The 27,919-nt window shown below is 54.0% G+C and overlaps 1 protein-coding gene across 5 annotated transcripts in view; it reads left to right on the top strand.

Moving 5' to 3' along the window:
• Positions 1-2,969: 2,969 nt before the first annotated feature.
• MTCL2 (microtubule crosslinking factor 2) overlaps positions 2,970-27,919 on the top strand; it is an 88,149-nt gene continuing 63,199 nt past the window's right edge. For 3 of the 5 annotated variants that reach the window (XM_073309939.1, XM_073309937.1, XM_073309935.1), the window contains exons 1-2: positions 2,972-3,962; positions 24,350-24,574. In XM_073309939.1, coding sequence (XP_073166040.1) covers positions 3,297-3,962; positions 24,350-24,574 — 891 coding nt within the window. In that variant the 5' untranslated portion in view covers positions 2,972-3,296. Of the gene's footprint in view, positions 3,963-24,349; positions 24,575-27,919 lie in introns of all 5 variants that reach the window. The other 2 variants (XM_073309938.1, XM_073309936.1) reach the window with 2 other exon arrangements.

Here is a 27,919-nt window from a genome sequence, read left to right as displayed (position 1 = left end):
AGGTTCCTTCCAGTCCTATGGTCACAGGGTTGCAAACTCAGGTTTCATTTGCTATCTGAGCCAGTAAAATGCTGGGGTGCACTGGCCCGTTTGGCCCAGAGAATCCATCCAGGCTGAAAACACCACATCCCTTGCTCTGGGGAGAGAAAAGGTCTTGGTGATAATATCAGCTTTACAAAGGGGGAAAAATGACTTCATCCTTATGTGCTTAGTGCACCTCTGTAATGGAGGGTTTGTGACTAGTAATGAGGCTTCAGGGAGGTGGCCTCAAATTATCCATTGGTGCGTTAACAGCTTTGCCATAGGCCTGCAGTGGGCTCTGTAGCTCTCTGAAGGTATTATTGAAGGCTTTGAACTCATCTTTGAACGAGGGTCTCTTGGACTTGTCATGAAATGATGGTTTTCCTTGGGCTCAGCTTGATGCAAAGCTGCTTTATGAAGACCAGGAGGCACACTCATCTTGACCTAGTCACCCATGGCAGCTTCCTAGGTGGAGTCCTATCACCTGAGGCTGCAGGGGAGGCTTTAATGGCCCTCCCTCTCATTCTGCATGTGACCAAGGATGGTCCAGAGTGATTGCTCTAGTCATGGGATTCTTAGCAGCAGCCTTTAGCACTAAAGAAAGCAGAGGAGTGTGGAGATGGCTTTTTTTTGTACTTGTAGGTGATAATAAAGTCTGGGGTACTGTAAAGTAGGGTTTCCCAAACATTGTGTCCATGAGGAGGCCACATAGGTGACTTGCCATGTATCTAGGAACCAACTCTATTGTGCATAGACTTTTATTTAAAATTAAAGATGAATGCAGCTTGCTAGAGTACTTGCCTGGATTTGTATTTTTCTCCAGAGAGGAAAAGAAATGCTGTGTTCTCTGGCATTACAAACCTGAAGCGAATCAGTGCTTAAAGGCTATGGTGCAAAGTGCTGTATAAATGACACTAGCTAGACAGCAATGCCTTCACCCTGCAGTTAGATGGGCCGCATATTGTGGCTTCCCTTGCTCCACATTGCTGAGCTCCAGCCACAGGAACCTTTGGAACAACGCATTTTCCAAAGCAGGCTCTGAGCATTTTTCTGCACGCTGAAAATGTGGATTTGTGTATGTAAAGCTGTGTCTGTCCATGCACTCTGGACACTTAGAGGCCTACTAACTGCATGCATGCAAATGTAGTTTGCATATCCAAATCTGAGTTTCTGTACACACACTGCTTTGCAAGAGCAATTTTAGAGGCTGCGTTCAAAAACATGGCTGTAAGTACAGTGCGTGTATGAACCATGTGAGACAAAGTTTATGGTCCCATAGTACGCTCCTCTTTTTAGATTAATCTGAACATTTTAAATGACAATTTGGGATTTATGATGGGGTATAAGAGCAGGGCCTGAGGCTCTGAAATCATACCACTCCCCCAGGCTTTCCCCTAGTTATCAACAAATTGCCTTTTTTCCTAAGGACAATTCTCCCACTGAGCCAAAGACCCACCAGGGCCCAGCCACCAGAGGGCTGTGTATGCATTTTGTTGGGTTCATATTAAGGTAAAGGGCTCAAAATGGATTTCCCCATCATCCCAGTGAACAGATTTCCATGATGATTAGCAGGATGGGGGGGGAGGGGGGGCTCCAGGCATGGGGAAAGGCTTAAGTGAGGGCTCAGAGAGTTGTTCATGCAAATGCTTTGGAGGCTTTATAGGAGGGGCCTTTACTTCTTTGTGTCTTCTTTGCTGTATTTCTGCAGGCCCCTGACATGCTCCGAGTCCTACCATGTTTACAACATTTTGTAAATGTTTGCGATGTGGGTATAACTTGTATAGCAGCAGCTACATCAAAGACAGTGTTTCTCTTAGAGAGACTGAAGAACAGACTTTAATGGTGATATGGTCAGTATCAAAAAAAGAATTGCACCACAGCTGACAATAAGCATTTCACAAAGCACTTTCATGGGGTGAGAGGTTAGGGCACCTACTGAAGATCTGGGGAAGGGTGAGCGCAAGCCCATCCTCCTGTAAAGGCCCCTCCCAAGCCTAAGGGGAGGAGCCACTGAACCCAGTTCTCAGCTGAAGTCAGGGGACAACTAATGACAAACAGGGGACAGGAGTGAGGGTCATAGAGGCAAAATCAGAGAGTCGGAAGGGGACACCAAGCAGAGAACCCTGGACAGCGCCCACTGCTCCTCGAAGGCTTCCAGGGACCAGTGGACCAGCCCAGGGGAACTCTGCCTGGATACGTGAGCTGAGGGAGGAGCGGAAATAGGCCCCACAGTCACAGAGCACCTTCCTCCTCTTGGTATGATGGATGGTCACATTGGCCAGCGCCAGGAGGAGGTTGATGAGGAGGTCTCGTGACATTGTGGGGCCATGGATGGGGTGAGCGTAGATCAGGAGGTGCGGGGGAAAGTGCAACCAGAACCTGAGGAGAAGGTTCTGGAGGAGCCGGAGAAGGGGCTGCAGTCTGGTAAACTCCAGGTAGATGTGCACCAGGGTCTCCCTCACACCGCAGAAGAAGCAGGTGTTAGGGAGGGGGGTGAACTGTACCAGGTACATGCCCCTGCTCTCGGCTCCATGAAGGAGCTGCCAGCTGATATCCTGGGCAGACTGTGGCACCAAGGTAGAATACAGACTGGCCCAGCCCAACGGGCGAGGTTGGGGCAGCTGAGCAAGAAGGATGGGGTGGTGGAGCCACAAGACAGATGGGGCTCGAAGATGCTTTTCCTTGGGGTGTCTGAAAGGTCCTAACCCCTATGGTACCTTGCAGGGCGCAATCATTTTCTTCCTGGCTGCTGCTGAGGCCAGTAGAGGGAGGCTGCTCCCCAGCCCCCGAGCTACCGTCCTGCCAGCCAGCGGAGTGCCCGCACAGCGCGGCGCGCGGCTCTGACTGTGCCGGGAGGAAATTCCCCCTCGCAGCCCAGCCAGAGAAGGGGTCGCTGTTGCCTTGAGGATCCCACCGCCCCTCTGGCGCCCCTCTCCGCCTTTTGTTCCCAGACCGTGCGCGTCACCGTCTCGGCGGCTGCTGGGCGGAGACACCCAGACGGAGCAGCGCTGCTGCCGGCGCAGGAGGCATCCCCGTGGCGTTGCAGAGGGACGCGCTGACGGCCACCGGGCGCTGATCAGAGCCCAGCACCCAGCCAGCTGCCGGGCGGAGCAGGGACCAGCGCGCCGATCCCGAGCTCCCGGCCAGCGGGGCGCGCCGCAGCCCTTGGGGCGAGCCGCCGAGCTCCCGGGCCGGCGCTGCGATCCCCGGCGCGCCCAGAGGGATGCGCGCCTTCGGCCCGAGCCTCTGGGGCCGGTGAGCAGCGCGCAGCCGGCATGGAAGCGGCCGAGGCGGAGCCGAGCCAGCCCCTCAGCCCGGCCCCAGCGCCGCCGCCCGAGAAGAAGAAGCTGCAGCGGGCGCCGTCCCCGGCCAGACCCAAGGATGTGCCCGGCTGGTCCCTGGCCAAGAGCCGGCGCGGCAGCCACCCCGGCTCGCCGGCCTCGCTCTGCGGGAAGCAGGGCGCTGGGCCCGGGCACTCGCGGCGGCCGGGCGGGGGCAAAGACGGGCGGCCCGAGAAGAAGGGGAAGCAGCCGCAGCCCGCTGGCGGCCGGGGCTCCGGGAAGGGGGCTCCGGGCCGGGCCGGGGCCAAGGCGAAGGGGCGGTGCCGGGGGCCAGCCGGGGAGGAGCCGCCGCCCCCCCTGAGCCTGACGGACAGCAGCTCGGAGGGCTCGGACTGCAGCGGCTCGGAGGAGGCCAAGCTGCTCTCGCTGGAGCTCAGCGGCAGCGACCCCGAGTCCCCGGGCAGCGCCCCGGCCCTGCCCGCCGGCCAGGGCATCTCGCCGCCGCCCGACGAGCCCTCCGCCGCCTCCATGGCCAGCAGCCGCCTGCAGCTCAGCACCTCGCTGGCCTTCTCCGACCTCACCGAGGAGCTGCTGGACGCGGGGCAGGAGGGCCTGGCGCGGGAGCTGGAGGAGCTGCGCTCCGAGAACGACTATCTCAAGGTGCGGGGCTGGCCGGGCGCGGGGCGTGGCAGGGCACGGAGGGGACCTGGCGCAGGGAGTTGTTGGAGCGGGAGCGGGGCCGGGCGGGGGTTGTGGGTCACGGGCCGGGGCAGACGTCGGGGTCTGTTAGGGGGCGGGGGCGTCACTCGGGTCCCAGCTGTGTTGTGCCCCGGGCTCTCGCTGCTCCCGCCCCCATAGGCCAGCTGTGTGCCGGGGCGGGGCCGGGCCCTGGGCGGGGAGCGGCGGCGGAGCCGTTAGGTTTGTGTTTGGGTGGTGTCAGGTTCATCGCTTGTCATCCGGGTTGTCAGCCGCGGCCCTGGCTCGGTGGCTGAGGAAGCCCGGCTCAGGGGCTGCCTGGAGCTCGGAGCTGTAGGAAAATCCGTAAGGAGGCTGCCGGGTGCAGCTGCCGGAGGGAGCCGCAGGGTCTGTGCAGATCGCTGTGGGGTGCGCTGCACTTGGGTGCACCTGGCCTGGGGGACAGGCTCCGGGTCTGGTTCACTAGCCCCTTACTGTCCCCCTGCCTTACTGCTCACTATAAGCATTGCCGCTGGCGTTGCCCCATTTACGGAGGTGCAGCCCCCCCACCCCCCCCGGTTTAAAAGCTGTGGATTACTGGTTTAGACTCAGTTCATGCAAAGCCAAATAAAGTAGTAGGGTGTTTTTTTTTTTTTTTTGAAAGCACATTGGCAGGAAGTCAGGGTTTCACGCAGACAGGCCCCTTTCAGTATTCTGATACAGAACTGCTGCAGATATTCAAAGTTGTCATGGCAATGTAACAACATTTCCTAGACCTTAGAAACAGATAATGACATGTTAAAAACTCTGCTCAAAGCTCATTAGACCTGTGACTTGGGAGATTTCTCAGTTCCGGAAAAGGATCACCATCCTTAAGCAGACATGGCTCTGCCCCCTTGCCTGTGTGGTGGACGTGTAACCCTTAACAACTGATGTAGAAATGGAGTTGGGGCTAGTCAGTATGGAATAAGGTCTGCCAGGTGTTGTGGCTCATACTGCCACTCTGCCATGCTTGTCTGCTTGCAAGAGCAGAGCAAAGCAAGTGTGATGCTCTTGCAGTATTTGCATGCACCTATTGCCTTTGGGAAGCACAATGACAGGTTCACCCAGCATGTGCTGACGCAGTTGGCCTCATTTTGGGGAACAGATTTTCCAAATCATTTACTTTTCCATTGGTTCTTTCTCATGTGTGCTGTCAGCATGGTGCCTGCATGTCCCTCGGGGCCATTTTCCAGTCCTGTGGCTTTGCTATCTAATTCATTAACACATGAAACAGGACGGAGGGCTGGGTGATTGGGAATGGAATAAAGGCGCTTTTACCTGTAGGGAGCTGGTCTGAATCCAGGCTGGGACAATGAGCAAAGTTCTCTGTGATGCAGAGGTTGAATATTGCTGGAGACTACAGGAAAATCTGTAGCTGTGACTGTACTTTAAAGAAAAGTACAGGAAAACGGGGCTAGGCAGGCTGCAGGCACCTTCCGCCCCCCGAATGTGCCTAAGCGATGTGATGTTGGATGAAATAAATGTAGTCACCTCTGTAATCTGAAGAGCCGTGTCACATCAGGAATGGGTTCAGAAAGGTGATTTTTATGCCTTTGCACCTGCTGTTGCTGAGGACTCAGGTTGGAAGACAGGGCAGTTTTCCGATGCGGAGGCCAGAAGATTGCAAGTGTGTGGGGATTTCAGCTCTGAGATGAGCACTGTGCAGAAGTAAAACCCTTGGGGATGCTTCCCAAGGCCTTTTGTCCGTTAGCAAAGCTCTTGTTCACAGCTGGAGTCCAAACTCCTGCCAGGATTAGTAGGAGGAGCTTTAGGGCTTTGATTTACTGTCAGTTGGAAAATACAGATGAGAATCCTCCAGTTTCCCAGGAATGTATTTGAAAACTATTCTGTCTATCCAGCTTAAATAATTACACATCCCTGTGATCCCTTTCTGGTGACAATGTGCATATGTAGCAGGGTTACACATCTTACTAGATGCGGGCAGAAGGATTCAATCCTACTGGTTATAAAATGAGAGACTGGGGTTCGACTGTGAGGCCCACGGCAATGCCAGAGTGACAGTTGCAGCACCCTATCCCCTTTGCCACCCCTGCTCCTCGGAAGGAAGAGGGATTGGGTTTCTACTGGGGTGGATTTCTCCCTGCTGGAGACTTCATTTTTCATATTCATACTCTGAGCAGCAGCATAGCTGGGCTCTATACCTTTCCAAACTGCAGTAGAGTGAGACTGATCGGGTTGTGCAGAGGCATTGCTGTCTGCAGACTCAGGAAGTCAGCACCATGTTGATTTCAGGTGGGTCACGTTTGGAAGGTTTGCTTTGCAACCATGGGGGCAAGACACATTTTTTTGTTTAAAATGGGAGAATTTTGAAGAAGTTGTTAAGTTAGGCACTCACCAAGCAGGACTTCTATGTTGGGACTGGTGGGTGGATTTTTTTCAAGCCCTCATGTATAGTACGATTCCTGCATTTCTGTAGCTGAATATATAATTGGCTGTATAATAGTACAGCAATATTTCCTGACATTAGGGAAGAGCTCCCAAATGGATGAGTGATGTGCTGCTACAGCGGTACATGTGGAGTGTGGCAGAGTGTCAGTACTTCTGATCACACCTTTCTGACTTGTGTATTCAGTATAAGCAGCTTATTTCAGGTTCCTTTCCTGAACCCTCAACCTCGGCCTGTGGAGTAATACACTGTGCTCCTGCTGGTTCGAAACCACGGACAGACATGCCCTCCTGTGCACTGCAAAAGAAAGCAAGTTGCTGCATGAATTCTGCCCATCTTTTCCCACAGGGGTATGGGAATAACAATATGGTAGAGTGTGACCTAGGGAGCCACTTGATAAAATTGGCTCCACATTGAAATAAGTGTTCATAGACAGCTAGGTTTTAAGGCCAGAAAGGATCATTATGATCATTGAGTGAGTCTGAGCTTCTGTATAAGACAGTCCAAAGAATCTCCCCCAGTGATTCTTGCAGCTAGCCTACAATGTCTGGTTGAGCTAGAGCTTAGGGTTGGAGGTTCTCCTGACTCAAGTTCATCCTTCTTGGTTATTGATAAATCACTTATTTTCTAGACCTCATGAAAATACTGACGTCCAAATGCTTTGTCTTCGTCATGGTGTGAGTTTCCACCAAAAGCAGGTATTAAAGAAAGAGATTCCTGAGGAGGAGGCCCTCCCTTGCCCCATTTCTGACTGCCCAAGTACAGCAGGACTATGCTAGCATTATGCACAGTATGTTTATGAGCATCAAAGTATAAACACTTCCAGCAAAGTGCAGCTTCATATAAGTTATCGTTGCCTCTCTCCTTGGATATGATTATAAAAAAAGTGCTTGTTAAATGGAAAACAAATAAACCAATTCCACCCCTCACTCTTTCCTTTCTGCTGCACGTGCTTCCTGGGGACACAGGGTTTTTCAAAGACTAAGAGGGCAAATTTTTGTGGGAGTCCCTTGCTAAAATATTGGCAGCACTGGAAGGGATCTCTGTGCTGCGCCAAAGCTGTAGGCTCTTGGGGTCTGGGATGTTGTCTAATCTTTAGTAAGATGAGCTAAAATCAGAATCACTTAGATTCCCAACCGCCTCCAAATGTTCAGGGTTTGTATAAAGTGAGATCAAGAAGCAAAATGCCGCTAAGGTTTGGTTTTGCACAAACACCTCAGTTCTGCTCAGCTCTGTGCTTGTGACTAGATAGATAATAATTTGTATCTTGAATGGGGGAGGAGCAGAAACATGCACAAGGTCTTTAAAATGACCCTGTTTGAAGGCGTGTGCGTCCCGGCCTGTGCTGTATTATCCCAGAAGTGTAGTGCGATTTGTACATTTGGACAGAAGCTAGTCACTGAAACCTCTAAACCCGACTGCTGATACCTCTTCCTCTCTCTGATCAGGAGTGTTGGAGGGAGAGGACTGCTCCCCTCTGGCTTCTACTGTAGATATGTGTGGGAGCTCTGTTGTGTGCACCTGCCCTGACCCTCCTCAGCCATCCGGATTCTATTGAAAGCATTTCCCCTAAGAGACAGCAGAATTCATGCTCAGATTGTGAGCTGTTCAACTGGAGGAGCTGTGCCTTTAAGAGCCTCACCAGCTGCCTTGTTGTCACCCAGCAGTGTGGTGAGCAGGACCCCCGAATCCCTGCTCAGCAAAACGGAAAATGTGAGATGTGATATGGCAGCAGCTGCGGAGAGATGTGAAGACAAAGAATGGGGACTGGAGATCTAGTTTGGAATGAGGGGAGGGCAAAGCCTTCAGACCAATCCCTGTTCAGACAGAAAAGGGTCATGCTACAAACATTAACAGATGGACTGAGACCTGCTACAGCCCAGGGCTCTAAACCTGACTCTGCTCATCCCAGAATTAGGCTTGTTAGCACCCCCTCCCCCCACCAATAACCTTCCCCAGTTGATCTGTATTGTCTTGCGACGCCCTTTTTTTGTGTGTGAACGGTTTGTGCTGGGCTCTGGTTGATGTTTTGTGTTCTCACCTAATGGAACAAGGGGGAAGCAGGAGATGCCAACAAAATGTGTTGTTGAGCTCCTGCCAATATGCCCCTCTCCTGCAGAGGTGCCCAGGCTTTGCTGGCAATATGACAAGACCCCCAAGGCTGCTGCTAGTTTTCATTAATGGGATCAGATTGCTACCGCTCCCATCTTAGAACATGGCCCTGTGGCCCCAGGAGGCTATAGGTCCCAGCATGGCTCTGCTCGCATCAAGGTGGAGGGTTGCATTCTGGGACCTGTCACCTCTGCGGGCCACTTGCTCGCCCTCCTGCAGAGGAGCATGCCTGCGGCTCTGCTGTAGAACGCTGGGTGCATGTGGCCACCCAAGTCATCAGTGCTTTGTGGAATATCCTGCTGGTTGTGTGTGATCTGAATGCAGAGTGAGAGGAAAGAGACTTTGTGGCCCCTTTTTACTTTTGAAATGTTGCATGTTTGAGTTAGCATTGATCGAAGCTCTCAGCTGTTAGTTTGGCTGTTAATTTATGGGGGCAGCATAAAGCTGTGAATTGTTTGTTTTTTTCCCTCCTTAACACATTTTAATCTCTGCTGAGCTGTGCGCTATCTGCTGGCAAGATGCAGTGGGGTGTTGCAGCACTTGAGAATCTCTTCCAGGTTGCCGTGTGCAGAAGGCACAGTCCAGCCTTTCGTTATTGCACATCAGTGTAAAACAGATGTGCTGTATCTGGTTATTTGCCTAGCACAATGGAGGAGGAGCCTGGGTTTACAGACTGTCTCTGGTTTCCAGAGCTAGATCAGAATAGCTACAGCTTTTCAAGAATACTTATTGTGTTTTCACAGCACAGGAATACATACCGCATCTGAACAACAATCCCAGCAGAGATGTGGCTAGGTTACATCATACCATTTCCCTCCTCCCCCCTTCCACCCCCCCGGCCCCAACCTGCCCCATCTTGTATTACAGGGCTGAAATAAATTATGCCAACCTGGCACCAGTCTATTGCTTTTATATTGCGAAAACCAATATGTTGCCATCGCTATTTGGGGGCAGAAAAGGGGAACACTCTGGAGGATCTGGCGAAGATTTTTGAGAGCAATTAGTGATTTTGAGGTCCCAACTTGAGCGGGTTTAAAGGGGCCTGATTTTCGGAGGTTGGGTGCTCAGCACTTTGAGACTCAGGACCCTTTGAGGCCCTTATCTCTTCTGAAAATCTTGGCCTTAGGTCCCTGGGTGAAATCCTGCCCCATTGAAGTCAAGCCTCATTGAAGTCAATGGCAAATTGTGCCTTGACTTCTCTGGAGCCAGGATTTGGCCCCAGACTTGTGAGGAGCCCAGAGCTGATCAGGGAGAGAATGAGAGCAGGGAGAGGAGAGGGCAGGGATAGGGGCTGATCTCCCTTATCGTTCTTCCAGGTATGTCTCAGAACCACCAGTATAAATAACAGCCATTCTCCTGCAGCACATTGCTGTGCCCCACCATTTGCTCTGTGGGCAGATGGCTACAGGTCCTTCCTGGAGCAATGGCAGTTGGCTAGCAGCCTGGCTTGTGTTGGCGTTGAAAGCTTGTGCTCTCTGCGGTGTGCCAGGCTTTATTCGCCCACTCTGTGCCCCAGAATCCCAGAGGCTGCCTATCTCTGGGTGGTTGCTCTTGGCTCACCTGTCTGTGCAGCCCCCAGGTGACAGACGGCTTCACTCACTGCTGCTGGTTGACCGCCACTCAGACTGACTTGTTGGAATACATCAATCGTTGGACCTGTTGGGTGGGGCTGAGGATTCTGAGTTTCGTTTGAGCCAGTACTTTGTAGCCGATCTTATCCCAGCCTCTGGCTGGGGGAGGTGACCTGCTGTCCCCTTGTGCTGTGCAGCGACCCAGAGCTCAGGCCTGTGGCAGCGGAGGCCAGCTGTGTCTTTTGGGGTCAGGGGCCCCAGGAGTTTGGGATACAGCATGGCATGGGGTCTGGAAGCCTCGGCAGCTTCCTTCTTACTAATTCCCAGTGGAAATCCCCATCTCATTTTCTCTGGTAAGTTATAGCATGATCCCCTCCTCTGGCACTAATTGAAAGCTGCTGCTTTTGTTCTTTAATCTCAGAGGAAATGTCGCCTTGTCATTCCTGGCTAGTAATCCCCATTTTACAAGGAGAGATCACAACCACACTGCACTGCCATCCTGCATCAGATCCGTGGGGTTTCTAGCCTATGACCCCGCTCTGACTGGGTCTGGTACCAGAAGCTTTGGGGGAAACTGTGAATGGACATAGTGCACACTTAGCTAAACATATGCACAAGCTTCTGTTCCTATTATTGTGGCCATCTCTTGTTTTCTCTTCCTTCTCCCCTCCCCATTGTGTATTGTCCTTATTTAGACTGCAAGCTCCTTAGTGCAAGGACTGTCTTCTATTGTATATTGTCTAGCATCCAGTGAGGCTGGGCCTCAGTCCTGACTGGAGGCTCTGCATCCTACTGTAATCATTAGTAATAAATTATATCGTAACAGGCTCATGAGAGAATTTTTTCCCTAATTCCAGGCATGTAATAGTTAGCTTGTGCCTTGAAGCAGTAGGGTTGATATCCTTTACATATTTTCATCCTAACTAACTTAACAGCCGGTGATATTCTTATTATCCATACAACTGTCTGATGTCTTTTGACTCCTACTAAGCTCTCTGTCTCAATATTTTGTGCCAGCAAGTCTCTCACATTAATTATTCATTGTATAAAAAAATTCCTTTTACCAGTTTTAAATTTTCTCCGTACTTGCAAATACCTAAGCATGTGTATCACCACTTGTGTGAGTAGTTGCATTAAATTCAATGGTTAAAATCCTGTTGACTTCCGCAGAGCCAGGATTTCATGCTGTGGGTCTACTCACAAAGGTAAAGTCATGCACACGCATAAATGTTTGCAGGGTCTCTCTGTGCCTGTCATCAGTTTTGTTGCTGTTTTCTGGACCTTTGCCACTTGTGCTCCTTCCTGAGACAGAACTGGAATGCCATAGGTACAGCAAGGCTGCTTGTATATAGGGATACAGTGTGTCCAGTAACAAGAAAAAGAGGACTTGTGGCACCTTAGAGACTAACATTTATTTGAGCATAACCTTTTGTGAAGTGAGCTGTAGCTCACGAAAGTTTATGCTCAAATAAATTTGTTAGTCTCTAAGGTGCCACAAGTCCTCCTTCTATTTTTGCGGATACAGACGAACACAGCTGCTACTCTGAAGCGTGTCCAGTGTGATTTCTAGCCCTTTCTCAGATACCTCGTTTGTTCATTGAGCTGCCCAAGGTGATGCCAAGGGACTTTTCCTGAGTGGTAACAATTAATGTGCAGCCCATCCCTGGATATGATCATGCAGCTCTCCCTGCTATCACCTTGCACCTTGAGTTTCATCTGCTGTTGTACTTTTAAGTTTTTAGGGCTTTCTGAATTTCCTCCCAATCTCTTCTCTACTCTTGACACACAGTTATTTTTGTCACCTGCAAATTTTGCCACCTCACCATTCAACTCTTTTTGCACATAATCAATACATCGATTAGAGAAAAGATTGTGGGGACCACTGTTAACCTCCTTCCAGTCTAAAAATGAACAGTTGGTTTCTGTTTTTTCTCTTAACCAATTTCTAATTCATGACCGAACTTTAGCTTCATCCCACGGCTACTCTGCGCTTGTCTACACTAGAGCAGCACAGCTGCGCCTCTGTAGTGTTTCATTGTGGCCACGGCCTGTGCTGACAGGAGAGGTTCTCCCATCGGGGTAGGTAATCCACCTCCCCAAGAGGGGGTAGCTAGGTCGACCTCGCACTTTCTGCACCTGGGGTTAGGCTGGCTTATCTACGTCGCTCAGGGGTGTGGATTTTTCACACCTCTGAACGATGTATCTGAATCGACCTAACTTTTTAGGCAAAGGTATCTGCTGGGTCAGCTGTGCTCTCTGGTAGGGTAGCCTGAATAAAAAGGGCTTGGGACTCCATGGCTGGGTCTCATCCAGGCAGCTCTTTAGAGCTCTGATGAGGAGATGGCCACGTTTTCTTGGTACAGCAGATGCCATCCTGGAGATAAACATGAGTATTTTTTAAAGCACAGAGTTTCTGCCCGTTTCTGCTGAATTAAAAAACCCACAAAGATTTGAGCCTTTGTTTGGTGTGAACCTTCCAGAGGTGAAGCCGATGCTGCCTACCTGAGTCTGCAGAAAGCCTGACATGCTAGTTCTGAGAGGTGGGAACTGTGCAGCAGTCACCTGTTCACTGGTACTGGGGCTGAGCTGGAGGGCGTGGCGGGGAGGGTGTTGAAGGGAAGTTAGGTGGAGTAAAATCAGTCCTTTTCCTAAATTTGCTGATTTTTCTGCACTTCGCCTCCAGAGGCCATTGTGTGCATGGGGAGGAGGAGCTCCCCATGTCAGCAGCTGCATGGGATGCAGACAGCCTCTCTGGCTTGTCGTAGTGAGGCATACAATGAAATCTAGCTCCTGTGATGCGATGGAAGTTGTTTTACATTGTTAACATTCAGTAAACCAGCATTACCCTGCTTCAGCCCCCGATTCACTCGCCTTCCATCTGGATTTTATATGCTCATAGTCTCAGTAGCCCCTGGAGTTACAGATCAGTGCTTACCCGTGGCTGGAAACTGGATGAGTTCATAGCGCACAGAGTGAGAGCCAACCTGATGTACTAACAGTGCTCAGTGGCCCCTAAAATCAGGTCAGAATTGAAGTAGGTGGCGCGTGGGAAAGTCAGGCTGGAGATCCGAATGATTGTGGCCGAGGCTGTAATACGCCATGACTTACTGGGCTTATAAATGAACACTAGGCACCACTGGGAATCTGAGAGCTTTCCTTTCTAGCCCTGGACTGCACAAGACTCTGGTCCTTAAATGGTCCCTCAGGCTAGCGTGGTTCTATTTTGGCACTGGTCCAGGACTTTCTCTATTAAGTCCAGGCTCTTGGATCAGTGTAATTTTCTCTCCCGGGACGCCTCTCGCGAATTCGATATATCACCCTTTGCTCGGAGTCCCTGAGCCAGTCTGCGTGGCAGAGCTCGTTCATAGCGAAATCAGTTTGAATTAATTTGGTGATAAAAGGTTCATGAGATGCTAGATTGAATGCTCCACTGAAATCCAGGTGGAATATGCCTGCTTTCCTCACGGCTCCCAAGCAGTTTGTCATTTTTATTTTTAAACCAATCAAATTTTCTGGGAAAGAGCTGTCCTTTATAAGCTTGGGGTTGGCTGCACATGGCTGTATTACGCCCTGGAGGTGAAACCTTGCCTCCATTGGGTCTGTCTTTGCTGCAATTAAAAACCCGCCTGTGCCAGCTGACTTGGACTCGTGGGGCTCTGGCTAAGGGGCTGTTTAATTGCAGAGTAGATGTTTGGGGTCAGGCTGGAGCCTGGGTTGTAGGACCCTGCAAGGTGGGAGAGTCCTAGGGCTCAGGCTCCAGCCTGAGCCTGTTCTGCTACGCTGCAGTTAAACAGCTCCTTAGTCCGAGTCAGCTGGCACGGCGTTTTAATTGCCATGTAGGCATACCCATTGAGGCCAGTGGCAAAACTCCCACTAACTTTGGTCATTCTAAAGATATTTAGGGGATATCATTAATCTAGGATTTCATTCTAGATATTTAATATTTTCTAGTATTTTGTCTTCGCATGTTTTAAAAAAAAAAAAAAAAGACAATACCAATAATTCCACCAAAACCTGGCGAGATGGTTTCCACTGGAAGGTTTTGATCACGGTAGCTCAAACAGAAGTTGTGGGCTGGATGCAGGAATTGCTGGGCGAGGTTTCCATCTCCTGTGTTATGCAGGAGGTCAATCCCAATGGTCCTTTCTGGCCTTGGAAACTCTGACTCTGTGAGCAGGGGGAGGGAGGCTGCTCTGTACAGAAGTCATTCTCCAGACCGCTGGCACTGGTGATGCAGCAGTTTGCTCAGAGGGAAGGACTCTGTTATAGTTTCAAATGTGTGTTTTGTGCCCTTCTCATGTACGTGCAAAGCTCAGCTGTGTAGTCACAAATCCCCAGCCAGCATAAGGCGTGAGCGCTGTGGGCACATGTGTCAGGTGTACACTTGTTCACTCACACTTCCAAAAGCTGGGCTTCTGAGGAAGCAGATGGCTTTATTTACCATTTTGTACCTTTTCTCATTCAAACCATTCCAGTGAGGATTTGGGGACGCTGCAAGCCAAGTTGGCCCGGAGGTGGGCCACGCAATTTCCTGCTCTGAGCTGCTGCACTCTTCCCTTCAGTCAGGGCATGGCTACACTTGCAGATATAGAGCGCTTTGAGTTAAACTAGCCTTCGGAGAGCGCAGAAGGGAAAGCGCAGCAGTCTGTCCACACTGACAGCTTCAAGCACACTGGCATGGCCACATTTGTGGCATTTGCAGCAGCATTGGGAGCGGTGCATGCTGGGATAGCTGCCCATAATGCAAGTGGCTACAACGTGCTTTTCAAATAGGGGTGGTGTGGTGTGAAGTGTGACAGGGAGTGTGTTGTGTGTATGTGGGGGGAGAAAGAGTTGGTTTTTGGGGGGCTGAGAGCATGTCAGCGTGCTGTCTTGTAAGTTCAGACAGCAGCAGACCCGCCCCCGCCTCTCTCTCTCTCACCCAGCATTCCACACTAAGGGTTGCTTTGTCTCGGAGCAGATAAGGAGCTGGCTGTCAGAAACGGAGCTTTCAACGGGCATTTCCGCATTCCTACCGCCGATTCCAAACAATGACAAGAGTGGCCGCTTGACTTAAGGGGATTATGGGACGTTTTCGGAGGCTGATCAGAGCACAGTAAAGCAACACCTCGTTCACACTGGCACCATGGTGCTCCAGCGAGGGGCGCAGCAAAAGTTATTCCACTCACCAAGGTGGATTACCAGCAGCCCTGTAGCCGCGGAGTCAGAGCGCTCCGTGCCTTGCCAGTGTGGACAGGTAGTGAGCTAGTGCGCCCGGGGCTCCTTTATTGCGCTGTAACTCGCAAGTGTAGCCAAGCCCTCAGAGAAGCAATCATGTTTGGGCGAATTTGGGGCACCTCTGTCTTAAAGGGGCAGTGCAGACTTAGGCAAGGCTCTAGCTTAGACCCGGCTGCTTCCCTGGTTGGTCTGCTGAGTTGTCCCTCCTCCAGCCCATCATGTTTGTTCTTGAGACCTGAGGACTCCCATCTCCTGCCTGCCCTCAAGAGTGGAGCAGCAGGACAGAGCGATGCCTGCACCACTCACGATGATGCAGGTGGGCGAGAAAGAGACTCTCTTGCAGTATGCATCCGATGAAGTGAGCTGTAGCTCACGAAAGCGCGTGCTCAGATAAATTGGTTAGTCTCTAAGGTGCCACAAGTCCTCCTTTTCTTTTGCATCAGGCCATCTGAAGAGCTAGTGGTTACATTTTGGGCCGGTGTTCTCTAATTTGACATGTCTGAGACTTGTTTGGTTTCTGAAGCTGATCATGTGTGTACAGGGAGTTCTTGGGAGTAACAATTGCCTTCCCTTGGTTTTATGTTGGAGGAATTTTCATAGAGAAATACTTGCGTGCTGTACTTGGGGACACTGGGAGGGGGTGGGGGTTGGACTGCTGTACTCCGTACTGCGCAGTTCCAGCCCCTGCCCTTTGTTCTACTCCTAATAAGAATAGCTATCCAGGGCTTTCCAAAGGTGGGAAAGCATCCCTGTGATACAGCCTTTCATTACGTGATTGCATACGGCTGCTCAATCTGCACCGCTCCCCAGGGCTGTTTGCTGAGTTTAATTGGATGCAATCACAGCCCCAGCGACTCTTAACAATGCAGGTCTCTTGCTAAAAGGCAGCTTCATTTCTAAGGATCCTTTCTCCAAACACATCTCCCACGAGGCCACTCTGCCCCCTGGAACTTGCTGTTCCAGAGAGCTCGCTGTGTTGTGTGTTCTTCCTTTCCAAACAGCTATGGCATATCTGCCCTGGTGCTCTGACCCAGAATAGCCCCTGGGAACAGTCAAAGCCCAGTGAGTGGGAGCCAGTCGTATGGGACGTGTTGGCACAAAGACTTTCTTTTCAGCATTTAGTGCCTGTGTGTGGTTGTAGAGGTATGTGTCCGGCCCCGATGGCCTGGCCCGGTGCTTCTTCCAATTGCTGCCTCCCACAAGCGGCAATGGGTAATTACCTGGCACGCAACGGCACCTGGAATCGTGAGCTGGGTTGGATTTCTCCCCTTTGGCATTTCAGGAGTTCACACTCATCTGGTTTTTTGTTCTCCCTGCACTCTGAGGAGCGGCTGGATTAGCCTCTCTGGAAGGTAATCCTGGATTGCCTGGCTGACGGTCTCTATTTGCCCGCAACAGTGACTGGCCCCCACAGCCGCCCAGCCTCGTGCTCTATCTGAGTCTCAGCCTTCTGGGTGTTCCTGGGCCAGGCTTGTCGATGCGGGAGGAAGATGGGTCCTGACTGAGCAGCCTCACAAAGAAGGCTCTTGGGGAGTCTTCCTGTTGGCCAGATTCATGCCATGTTTCAATGGCAATGAGCATGAAATGGAGCAAATTGTGGCTGGCCTCATTTTTAATATGCATGTTGGACACCACAAGTCTCAGGAATGCAAGTAGCCTCTGTGCAGGGAGATGGAGCATGGCATGCTAGGACCTGTAGTTTGCAGAGCACACCTGTATGATTATGTCTGTACTTAACACCAGCAATGTGCTGCCCAGCACATAGACATCCCTTGCCCCAAGGCTTTCCCCATCAGGGCAGCCATGGGATGTGGAGCAGGACTCAGTGGGCTACGTTCATTCACCCAGTGCCCTGTTCTGTTGTTACTGTGGTGAAGTTCCCTGCATGAAGGAGGTGGTGTGGCCAGGGCCCTGCGCTGGGAGGCAGGAGGTGGGCTCTGTTCCTGGCTGTGCTAGTCACCAAGGGTAAATCGTGTGCCTTGGTGACCCTGTCTTGCCCTTTGTATTGTCCTTACACCTTTGTAAAATGCCACCAGAGCAGGAGTTTCCACTTGCCCCCTTTGCCAAGGTGAAAATGGCTTCAGATGGTGGGAGGCAGGGGAGACTTGGGAAACAGAGGCCCTGGGTCCCTATCTGTGAATGGGGTTCCGAGCCCAGCTTTGGGATGCCTGGTGGAAGGGCTGTGTACATGCTATGAGCCTCTGGGGTGGCGGCTGAGGGGTTTGCATCGTGTCCCGTAGCACATTCAGCAACTGAAGTGAGGGGGAGAGTGCTGTGCGAGTGCTTCCTGACGGCAGATCGAGCTGGAGCCTTGGGTGCCCTGAGAGATGATGCCTCGTTTTGTCATCTGAGTTGACATGCTGGCTGAGACAGGCCTGCTAAGCCATTGTTCATGTCCCCTTTTCACGCTGGCTCAATCAAAAGGCTTTCTAATGGGTGCTGTCCCGTGACTGGCTTTCTGCGGCTGTTCACAGCAAGTGACTCATTGGCCTGGAATAACAAGGGAATTTATATCGCTGTTCCCACCCCCAAAATCCACTCAGTAAAAGCCCGAGGGTTTCGGGGAAGGCAGCAAAGAGTGTGACCTCCAGAGGAACTGGCAGGGACCTGCTGTTTGTGGTGGAGTCCTGCAGCTGGGGCAGCCAGGAGTGCCAGCAGGTGCGAGCGCTCTCTAGACTGGGCGATGGGTAACGACTGGAGGAAGCCCAAAGGAAGGAGTTCCCCTCTCCCCTAGGGTTGTGTGCTGCCATCTGGATGGGAACTGTGGAACCCTGGGGGGGAGGGACGCTGCATTGCCATCTCTCTGCCCTCGGACCTGTCAGTCTGGGGAGGGACTTCGCCCCTCCCAGCTGACCCAGGCTTTCCTGCCACATCCCGCACTGGAGCCCTTGCCTGCTTGGTTGTTCCCATGGCACCAGGCAGTGATGTCCCCAGTGCAGGGTTCTGAGCTTCCAGTGGGAGGAGGCAGGAGAAGCTGGGCTGGGGACCCAGGGCACTGCAGAATAGGGATGGGAAAAGCTGCTGTATTAGCCTTCTCTCTCCCTCCCTTTGCTCCCATGTGGGAATCCTGCTCGGAGCAAACCCGTGCTGGGGATGGCTGGTGTCTGTGCTCTGTGCACAATAAGGCCTTTTCTCTCACCCAGCCGCGTGGGACTCACTAGCACTGTACACGTTGAAAGCACTTCTTACACATGTGGAAGGGAGGGAGCTGACTAAGGACTAGCCCAGTCCTGGGAAGGAAGGAGCTCAGGCAGAGCAGTGGCCGGGCTTGCCCCAGGCTATGCAGCCAGCCAGGTTCCTAAGGAATCTAAGCATGTAATTGCGCACCCCTGCAGTGCCCTATGCTTGTGTCAAGTCAACCATTTGCAGATGCAGTCACTCGCCTAGTGTGCAGCCCTGGACTCTGCATGCATCAGGAGTTCCATGGATATCTGAGCCAGTGAACCAGGACCGCCTCTTGGGAGCTCCTGGCTCCCTGTCCTGAGCTCAGCCTGCTAGGTAGTACTGCCCCAGAGCTTTTCCTTAGCAAAAGAGGCCCCAGTGCTTGAGGGCTCCGAAGGAGATGCTTGGTGCTGCCTTGCCAGGGGCAGAATGGAGCTGCGGGGGCACTCCTGAGACATAGGGGAGTCAGACGCACTGTACTGGCCACTAGAGGATTAGCTGAGGTCTTTGCTTAGCAGAGATCCCTCCCTGGGACGCGCACACAATCTGCTCTTTAACTTTTCACTTTGCCGTTAATGTTACTTGATGTGTTAGCTCCTTTGCCGTAGGGCGCCAGGCCTCCTCCTGCAAAGCTAGTGCCTCCTGGAGGGCAGCAGGGCCGTGAGTTCACCTGAGATTGACTGGCTGGCCTGTCACCCCAGCAGGCCATGGCCTGATTTGTTTTCCAGCTTGGGGGAAGTGTGGGGGTTGCAGCGGGGGGAGAAGAGCTGGTAAATGTCCCGCTATCCCCCCCAAGTGCAGGTGTGCACTTCTGCATGGCAATGAAACCCCAGAAGCTGAATGGGGCTGCAGACCCAGACAGGTCCTGCTGTGCAGAGGGAAGGGAGAGCAGAGCATCCCCTTTGTGCTGGGGTGTGTCTCAAGGACACTTACAGGCAGCAGGGCTGGGATGAGAGCCCTTCGCTGGCCCGGGTCAGAGGTTGGAGTGCAGTGCAGTCTCTCTGTGAATCGCTCCAGCGCGAGTGGCCCCTAGGGCAGCCTGCTGCATTGCCGAAAGATCTTTTCCTTGCCAACCTGCATTGCTCTTGTTTTAGCTGCTGCTTCTGTCTGTGCTATGCCTGTCCACACCCCCTCCTTCCTCATTATTTCACTGTAAATGTTTTTGGCCCCTTGCTGCGCCTCCCCCACTGTCGCCCTTGCTGGAGTCTCTCAGGTTTGATTTGTTTCTGCGGGATGTCAGGGTTACTCAGCGTGCTGTCATTGCAGGGGGAGTTGGGTGTTCTGGAATTACCTCCAGCTCTCTGTCTGTGAGCAAGGGCCTGCTGTTTGTGCGGTGGCGTTGTGTGTGTGGGGAGGAGTGTCGGTACCCAGAGAGTCCGTGCCGTGTTCTTTCACAGGCTCTCTACGTGGGCAGCGGTGCACCGCTGGTACAGTGGGGTGAGTTGGGTATGCAAAAGAAAAAGCAGGAGCCCTTTATTATTCACACGTTTCTCTTGGGTAGCCTGAAGGAGACCGTGGCTAATTCAGCATGTGCCTGAGGCAGGGAAGGTTTTATTAGCTCCATTTTAAAGAAAGGGAAACTGAGGCATTTGACAGTTATGTGAATTGTCCAGGGTAACACAATGAGGCAGCGGGAGAGCCCAGAATAGAACCCAGGTATCCTGGCTCACAGCAGCTAACCGTGCCCTTTGCTAACAGCTGGCGAGGGCCTGAGCACTGAACTGAAGCCTGTGGTTAGCAGGCTGCAGGCTGCCTTAGCGAGCCCTGTGTTCTCAGTGTGTCTGTTTGGGGCAGACTCAGGGCCCAGGGACTGGGAGCACATGTACCGGGTGGATGTCTGAGATCTCCCAGGCTGATGGCACAGGGCTGTGCTGTCCTTGTCGCTAGCCCAGGCTGCCTGCCTGCCCCTTCCAGAGCCCGGGCACAGCGACACGTACGCTCCGCGCTGGAACTGGCAGGAGATGCCCCACAGCTTGCTGAACCCTAAGCAGTTCTTGCCACTGCTTTGGGGCTGACAGCCCCCTTGATAGACAGCGTGGGGACCAAGGCCCACCCCCACGTAGGAGGTGTTCTCTCCTGGGCTCTTCTCACGGCAGTGGCATGGAAGGGCTTCTGCCCTCCGTGGGAGCACAGCTGAAGGAGTGGCCCATCCAGTGCTGCTGGGGCCTACGTGGGGATGTGCTTAGGGAATGAATCCCACAGAATTAGCCTCCTGGCCCCTCAGCTTGGGCTGGGTAGGCCTGGTGCCTTCTGCACTCCTGCGCTGTGTGCAGGTCAGCCGGGGATGGTAGGGAGAGGAGCAGGAGTTTGCACATGGCCAGCCATTGTCTAGTGCATCGTGGACCGTGGCAGAGAACTGGCATTGTCCTTTCGCCCTTGGCACCTAATGAGCTGCGCAAAGCGATGATGAGATTCTGAGCCCAGGGCGTGGATCCCTGGGTGGTGGGAGCACTTCAGGGCAGGGCACCCTGGCTGAGCCCCAGAGCGGGAGGCTGGAGCTATCCCTGGGGGGTGCGCTTGCTCCCAACATGTGAGATCGTCTCTTCTACTCCCTGTGGCGACAGCAGCCTCCCGGGGGCTCGGGCTGCGATCCTCGCCTACCCCTTCGGGAAGCACATGCACCCTGACCTGCTGGCATGGGGCAGGCAGCCGCGTAGCCAGGTGGAGGGAACGGGGGGAGCGATCCAAAACAAAGGCACCAGCCGCTGCGGCGCTGTTACTCACCCGGTGGTGCCCCGGCGGCCGCCCTGACTCGCGCCGGGTGACTCCGGCGGCACTGACGGTCCCGCAGCGGGTGACGCCTTAGTTTTGGATCGCTCCCCCTGTTCCCTCCACGGGGGAAAATTTAAAAGGCGCCAAGACATTGACATGGCGCCACTTGTGCTCAGTGGGGGAGCGGCCGCTGCCCCGCTCCCCCCCAGCTACGCCACTGGGGGCAGGAGCCAGGCTGGCTCTGTTGCGGGGCTGGGCAATTTAACGTTCCTTTGGGGAGGGATCTGTGTAAATGGGACAACATTGATTTTTCCAGCAGGGGAGGCCGAGCCCAGGGCCTCTGTAATGCTCCTGTGTGGATCTTTCCCTCCTGCATAGGAACCCTTGCCCTCTTTTATCTCCGCATTGCACATGGTACGTGGGACATGGTGGGTCATAATCACCCGGGTCTAATTAGCCGTGTCAGCGCAGGGAGGCAGCTCGGTGATGGGAGTCACGGCGTGGGGTGGTCAAGCGGCTGACTGGACTCACGTAGCTGCGATTCTCTTCCATCCCTTGGCCTGTGTGGAGCTGCCCTTGCTAGGAGAGAACGGAGCCAGCGTGCTGGGGCAGGGCTGGGGCGGCGTGTTACACGAGTCCATGTGGCTGCTGCAAGGGATGAGCATGAAACGAAGCAAATGGGTCCTCATCTTTCGCGTGGATGGGCGAGTGGTAAACGCACAGCAGTAGGTGGGAGGAGACCTGGGTTTTATTCTAGCTCTGACCCTGGCCTTAGACAAGTCATGGAATGACTCCGTACCCCGGTTTCCCCATCTCTAAAATGGGATAATATTGCTCTACCTCAAAGGGGGGATCCTGAGGCTCAGTGGTGACCTGGGAGGAGGGTTTGTGTCTTCATGGGGGGGTCCAGAAGGGCTGGGAGGTTTGCTGTTTTGTTTGTTGTGGGCTTGGTTTCTTTACCTCCGAAAGCTGAGGGAAAGGGGAGCTGCGGGACTCTTTGGAGAACTCCTGTGAGTTGGGAGCTATCTCAGCCCTATTCGAAAGGGGCCACCAGGGAAATGAATCTTTAACAAGGAGAGATTCTTTGTCTCCTGTTTCCCAAGAGTTTGAGTCAAACACAAATGGAAAGAGCATTCCCAGCCGTGTGATCAAACCCACTCCCCTGTCACTGGTGGGTTGAAGGTTTCTCTTGGTATGGCCCTGCCAGTTCTCTAGGCTCTGCTGGCGCAGAGGAGATGCAGCCTGGATTTCAGATGCAAAAAACGAGCAGGAAACACAAAGCCGCCTTAAAACCTTGAATCCTGCAGCCCTGTATCCAGTCTAGGGAAAGCAAATGGGGGAGGGGCCTGCCTGCGTTCCTCACCTTTGATTGCTTGCCAAGGGGTTTGGAAGAAAGAGTGTGGGTGGGCAGAGCTAGAGAGGGCAAGTCCTATTCTCACTGGTGGTGGCCAGTGAAGACTGCGGGTGTGGCTTGCAATAGGCTCCGTGGTCTCTGCAAACCCCTCCAGGCTCCTAGGCAGCCTTGCAAAACTACCTGGGCTGCAGGTGTCACCCTTTCAGCAGCTCCCCTAACGTGTCTTTAAGCCATCCCGAGGGCCTGTACAGTTTGGCCCAAGTCCCCTGGGGGTCAGCAGCCACCACCCTAGTGGCTTAAGGGGAAGGGCTTTGCTCCCCTCCTGGATCTGGCTGGCACAGAGCTCTCTCTCTGTGGCAGTGTTATGATCCGATCCCAACAGCAAAGCCTTTGCCTCTTCCAGTGCCACACAGTTGGGTGCCCCAAGCCCATTAGCTTAGCTGGTTAAAGCCTGGTGCTGATAATAGAAAGGGTATGGGTTCGATCGCAGTATGGGGCCAAGGGGTCAAGAGGCAATGTGGGCTAGTGGGTTGCTTTTGCTGTTAGGAGCCAGGTGATCGTGAGGTCTAATCCTGGCTTTTCCTCTGCATGTGGTAAATCACATCATTATCCTGTGCACCCCAGACATTGGGGTAGGTAAGCTCTGCCCGAGGCTGCTTTGCTCATGGGGGGGCTTGCTGTCAGCAATGACTTGCTTGCTTATGAATCTGTAGCCACATTCAGACTGGGAATAGGGTATACGTTTTGAACAGTGGGGATAATTCACCATTGGAACAATTTACTGAGGGTTCTGATGGGTTCTCCATCCATGGCCATTTTGCCGTCAAGATGGGCAGTTTCTCTAACAGATCTGCCCTAGGAATGATTGTGGGGCTGGTTTCTGGCCTGTGTTGGATATCACAGTGGGCCCTTCTGGCCTGGGGAGCTGTGGATCTATGAATAAATTCATTCGTGGGCCCGAAGAGGCAGGTGGGGCCATAGCTCCTTCTTCCTGGAGTTGCAGGCTGCCCCTGGGGACTGTGAGGACACTGTACCCACCATGGGATCACAATGGCACCAGTGTTTGTGGTCTGGTGCTAGCTGGAGTTGTGGCAAACTCTGTTCCTGTTTCCAAGCTGCTCCTCACGACCATGCCGGCTAGACAGCGTTATGGCTTGGAAGGGAACACTGAGATTCAGCGACAAGGAGCAAATCCCAGAGCCTGCTCTGGAGCTCCAGAGTTGCAGAATGCACGGTCCTGCCAACAGCGGCCAAAGCACTGTCTTTGCCTCACCACGAAGTGCTCACGTGTAGTGTCTCTGGGGTGGTGACGCTCTGCGTGGGGCACCACTAGTTAATGCAGCCTGCAGGGGGAGCATAAGCACCCCCAGAACTGCTTCATCTCATTGAGGGGCCGTGGCACCCCTCAAATCCTCTGTGGGCTTGGTACAAAGGAAGCGAGAGGCTCATGGAGAGGAAAAGTCTTGGTAGTTGTGGGGTGTGTTTGCAGGTAGGGAGTGAAACAGTCATTGCTGCTCCCCAGAGACCCCCAGGGGACCCTGGGCCTGGCGATTTCTGATGGTGGCTCTGGGCACTGCCCCCCTCCTTGTGGCTGGTGAACCTGGTGCATGCCATGGACAGTCCTGGGGGGAAAGGAGCTTCTTTCTGTGGGCCGTCTGCCCTGTAGGCTGAGGCCTGGTGTTCTCGGGGGGCAGCTCAGGGCAGCAAGTGAGAAGGACTGGGTGGGTGATCTGTCGTGGGGGCTTTTCCTGTCAATAGAGGGCCCCCCTGATGCCCGTGTCCCCCTCTCTCTCAGGATGAGATTGAGGAGCTGCGTGCGGAGATGCTGGAGATGAGAGACGTCTACATGGAGGAGGATGTCTACCAGCTGCAAGAGCTCCGGCAGCAACTGGACCAGGCCAGCAAGACCTGTCGCATCCTGCAGTACCGGCTGCGCAAAGCAGAGCGCCGCAGCCTGCGCGTGGCACAGACTGGGCAGGTGGACGGCGAGCTCATCCACAGCCTGGAGCAGGATGTCAAGGTAAGACGGGCCCCAGCCACATCTGCTCTGGCTTCTGCTCTCCGGGCGCAGAAAGCTGTTAGTCGTGGGAGCTCAGATGCTGCAGGGATGGGGACCTTGCCAGAGAGATCTCGGGGGTCCCGCTGCCCAGTGGGCTGGTGGTGTGTGCAGGACCCCGGAGCTGCACAGGACTGATGTGTGGTCCTGTCTGAATGGTTATTATTTCTTATTAACCATGTTTATTGAGGCACTGCCTAAGGGCCGGCTGACGGGGGCCCCGTTGTGCCAGGGACTTTGTACTGCAGATGCACCCACGGGCTCCAGCCAGGCCCAGGCCCTGCTGCGCTAGGCGCTGCGCTAGGCACTGCCCAGACATACAGGGAGAGACAGCCCCTGCCCCAGGCATTTCCAATCCCAGTTAATAGGGGCAAGACCCGACAAGTGGGTGAGACAAACCAGTGTGGGGAGGGTGGGTGACAGTACTAGGAGCCCAGGCCAGGCATGGATGGCCCAGGGCTGGAGGAGTGGCTCAGGTGCTGTAATCTCGGCCCCCCGGTTGTCACCAGGCCCTGGGGTCAGGGCTCTGTTTCCTGCAGCCAGGAGCGGTCCCGGGAGTCTGGGAAGGGTTCTGGCTCCTCCCTGGCCCCTTTTGACTCGGCTGTGCGGGCCCTGCGCCAGGCGGTGTGATCCCAGCACACGGCGCGGTGCCCCGGCGTGCTTGGAGTGAGCTGGATCCGCGCTAGCTCCGGTGCCTGCCCGTGCTACGTCACGCCTCCTGACCGCAGCGTAGGCGTAACCATAGTGACCATAACGGAGCCATTGCAGCTGAATGCCCTGGGCTGCGTCAGCCACCAGGCACCGTAGGCCTGTGTGTGGGGTCTGGCTCTGGGGCGGGTGGTACCACGTGCCGCCAGAGGTGTACACTAGGGCAGGCTGCCCCAGGCGAGGGCCCGCTGCTGCTCTTTGGGTGGCTGGGGGAGGGGACCCTGCTGCTGTGGCTCTGAAGGCAGCTGGGTGTGGAGGTCGTCCCCCCCCCCCCCGCCCCCCACGCTGCCGGGGTGAGAGGAAGGCCCTGTGGCAGTTGCTGGTCTGTGGAAGCTGCTGTCCTGCTTTCCCTGGGGCTGTGCAGAGGAGTGGGCCCTTTGGAGCGGTGGGCTTCTCTCTGGCTCAAGCAGTGTGAGGGGAGGGGCAGTGGATGGGCGGCGGGGGGTTGGCTTTGCCCCCTCCATGCTGGCTGGCTGTGAGGGGTTGAACTGGCCAGTCCCAGGGGCCGCTGGGGTCATCTCACATTGCAGGTAGTCTGTAAGGTCCTGCTCCTCCCCCTTATCAGAAGGGGACCAATACTGTGACCCTGTAGCCCTGCGTCCCCCTTCCCTCCTCTGCACGGTGGAGCCTTGGGTTGAGATTTCTGGGCTCCCCTCTCCCTTGGCAGCCTCTTTCTCCGTGGAAAGGAGGGACACGGGAGGGCACAGCTGGAGGAGTCACGCTTCCCTCTGTTGTTCCCCTCGAATGCCCCTTTGCTTGTGCCACTCCAGCCTGATGTGTGGGTCCAGGGCTCCTGGCCTCCCGGGCAGGGATTTGCTCTCCCACCAGTGCTGCTTCGAATCCCGGAGCTGAGCAGCTGAAGGGACCTGGAAGGGCGAGCTGTACCCAGGAGCTGGCTGAGGGTCTGGGCTAGCTAATGACTGTCCCAGGCAGCTGTCTCCGCTGCTTCCTGGGGATGGTGCGGGCTCGGCACGACAGCACCCATGCTGCCGGATGGACGGCTGTGTCATCTTGTGCCCTCTGTGGCCCGGTCCCAGCCTCAGGACTTCTGCTAGAGCTTCCCTAGCTGAAGGGATAGGAGTTGGATGGGGCCATAGTGACACTGGGAATAGCACAAGCCTCAAGGGGGCAAGGGACAGAAGTGGGGAAGAGGTAAGGGAAAGGAGCTGGGGGGAGGGAGAAAGGACAACAGGATGGAGGGGGTGGAGAGAGGATGGGAGGGAGAGGGAGGAGAGAGGGCTGGCTTGGTACAGCTGGGCAAGCCATGAAGCTTCAGCTTTTCCTGACCCTTGCTGAGTGTGTGGGAATTGTTCCAGCTGCAGAGCTGTAGCCTGTAGGTCTCCCAGGGGAGTGTCACTCCGAGATGCAGCTCGCCCCATTGTGGTGGGGCTGGCTATGCTCAGTGACCTGGAGCCTGGCTAGGACAGAGGCCTCAGCCTTCCTGACAAGAGGCTCCCCCTTTTCCCCAGCCCCAGGTGAAGCCCTTGTGGAGCCAAAGCTGGGGGGTCCTGGCTCCCACCACATGTCTCAGCCACGCTGGCAGAGCTGAGCCTTTGTTGATTGCAGCTGGCGTCACTGAATACTCGTTTACAGAGCTGGGTAGAGCAGAAGTGATCTGAATTTTGTGGGGCTTTAATTCCTAGCACCCCTCAGCTGGTTGCTCTCCACTCCTCAGTAACTATCACTGCATCCAAGACCAACAGACAGGCACGTTTGCCAGGTGTTCCCGCTGAAGTGGTCAGCAGTGAAACAGAGAAGTGTTGGCTGATTGAGCTGATTCCCAGGACCACTGGGAAGGTGACCATAGATTAGCCAAACGCTGTTCGCCATTGGAAGGTGACCTTTACAACCATCACACGTAGAAACTTTTAAACCCTAAGGCTTGATCTAAAGGTAAATATTACATTGGCCTGGCTAGATCGCTCAGGGATGGGGGGAAATTCTGCACCCTGTGCTACGTAGCTAGGTCGCCCGGTGTAGATGCAGCTAGGTCAACAGATGGATTCTTGCCGACCTAGCTACCTCCTCTCAGGGGGTGGGGGTGCATTAACTACAGCGATGGAAAAAGCCCTTTGATATAGGCAACAGCAGTGCCATAGCGGTGCAGCTGGAGGCGCTGGAGTATAGCTGTACCCTTAGGCTCTACAGCAGGAGCGTGGGGGTCTCTACAGCCTCTGGATTGCAGATAACGAGGGGAGCAGGCAGCTGCTGGGGTGCAGGAAGCATCGGATTGTTAACAGTCTTTACTGACTCTCACCTGACAGTCTGCGCCCCTGTTCCCAGCTTCAGATCCCCTGCAAACCAAGTCGCCCAGAGAACCCAGGCCTCCAAATCAGCAACCCTGCGAGGAGTTGGAGCTGGAACCAGGCCCCTCCACCAAGCTTGGCCCTGAACCCTTCCTTTCTGCACCATCTGCTGATCCCCAAAGGGCTGTATCACTCCCCTCTCTGGAGTCAGAGATGCTGTGGTCCCCCTGCTGTCTTTGTGCTACTCAGTACAGCTTGGCAGGGTTAGTGGGCAAGGCCCTGGCCTGCCTTTGCCAGCGTGTGGTCTTCAGTGCTGACAGTGACAGTAGGGATCCTGCTCCTAGCAGCTTGCTGG

This window comes from Lepidochelys kempii, chromosome 13 (assembly GCF_965140265.1).
Source record: "Lepidochelys kempii isolate rLepKem1 chromosome 13, rLepKem1.hap2, whole genome shotgun sequence".
Taxonomy (NCBI): domain Eukaryota; kingdom Metazoa; phylum Chordata; order Testudines; family Cheloniidae; genus Lepidochelys; species Lepidochelys kempii.
The sequence above is the reverse complement of the archived record's forward strand: the minus strand, read 5'-3'. Positions and strand labels throughout refer to the sequence as shown.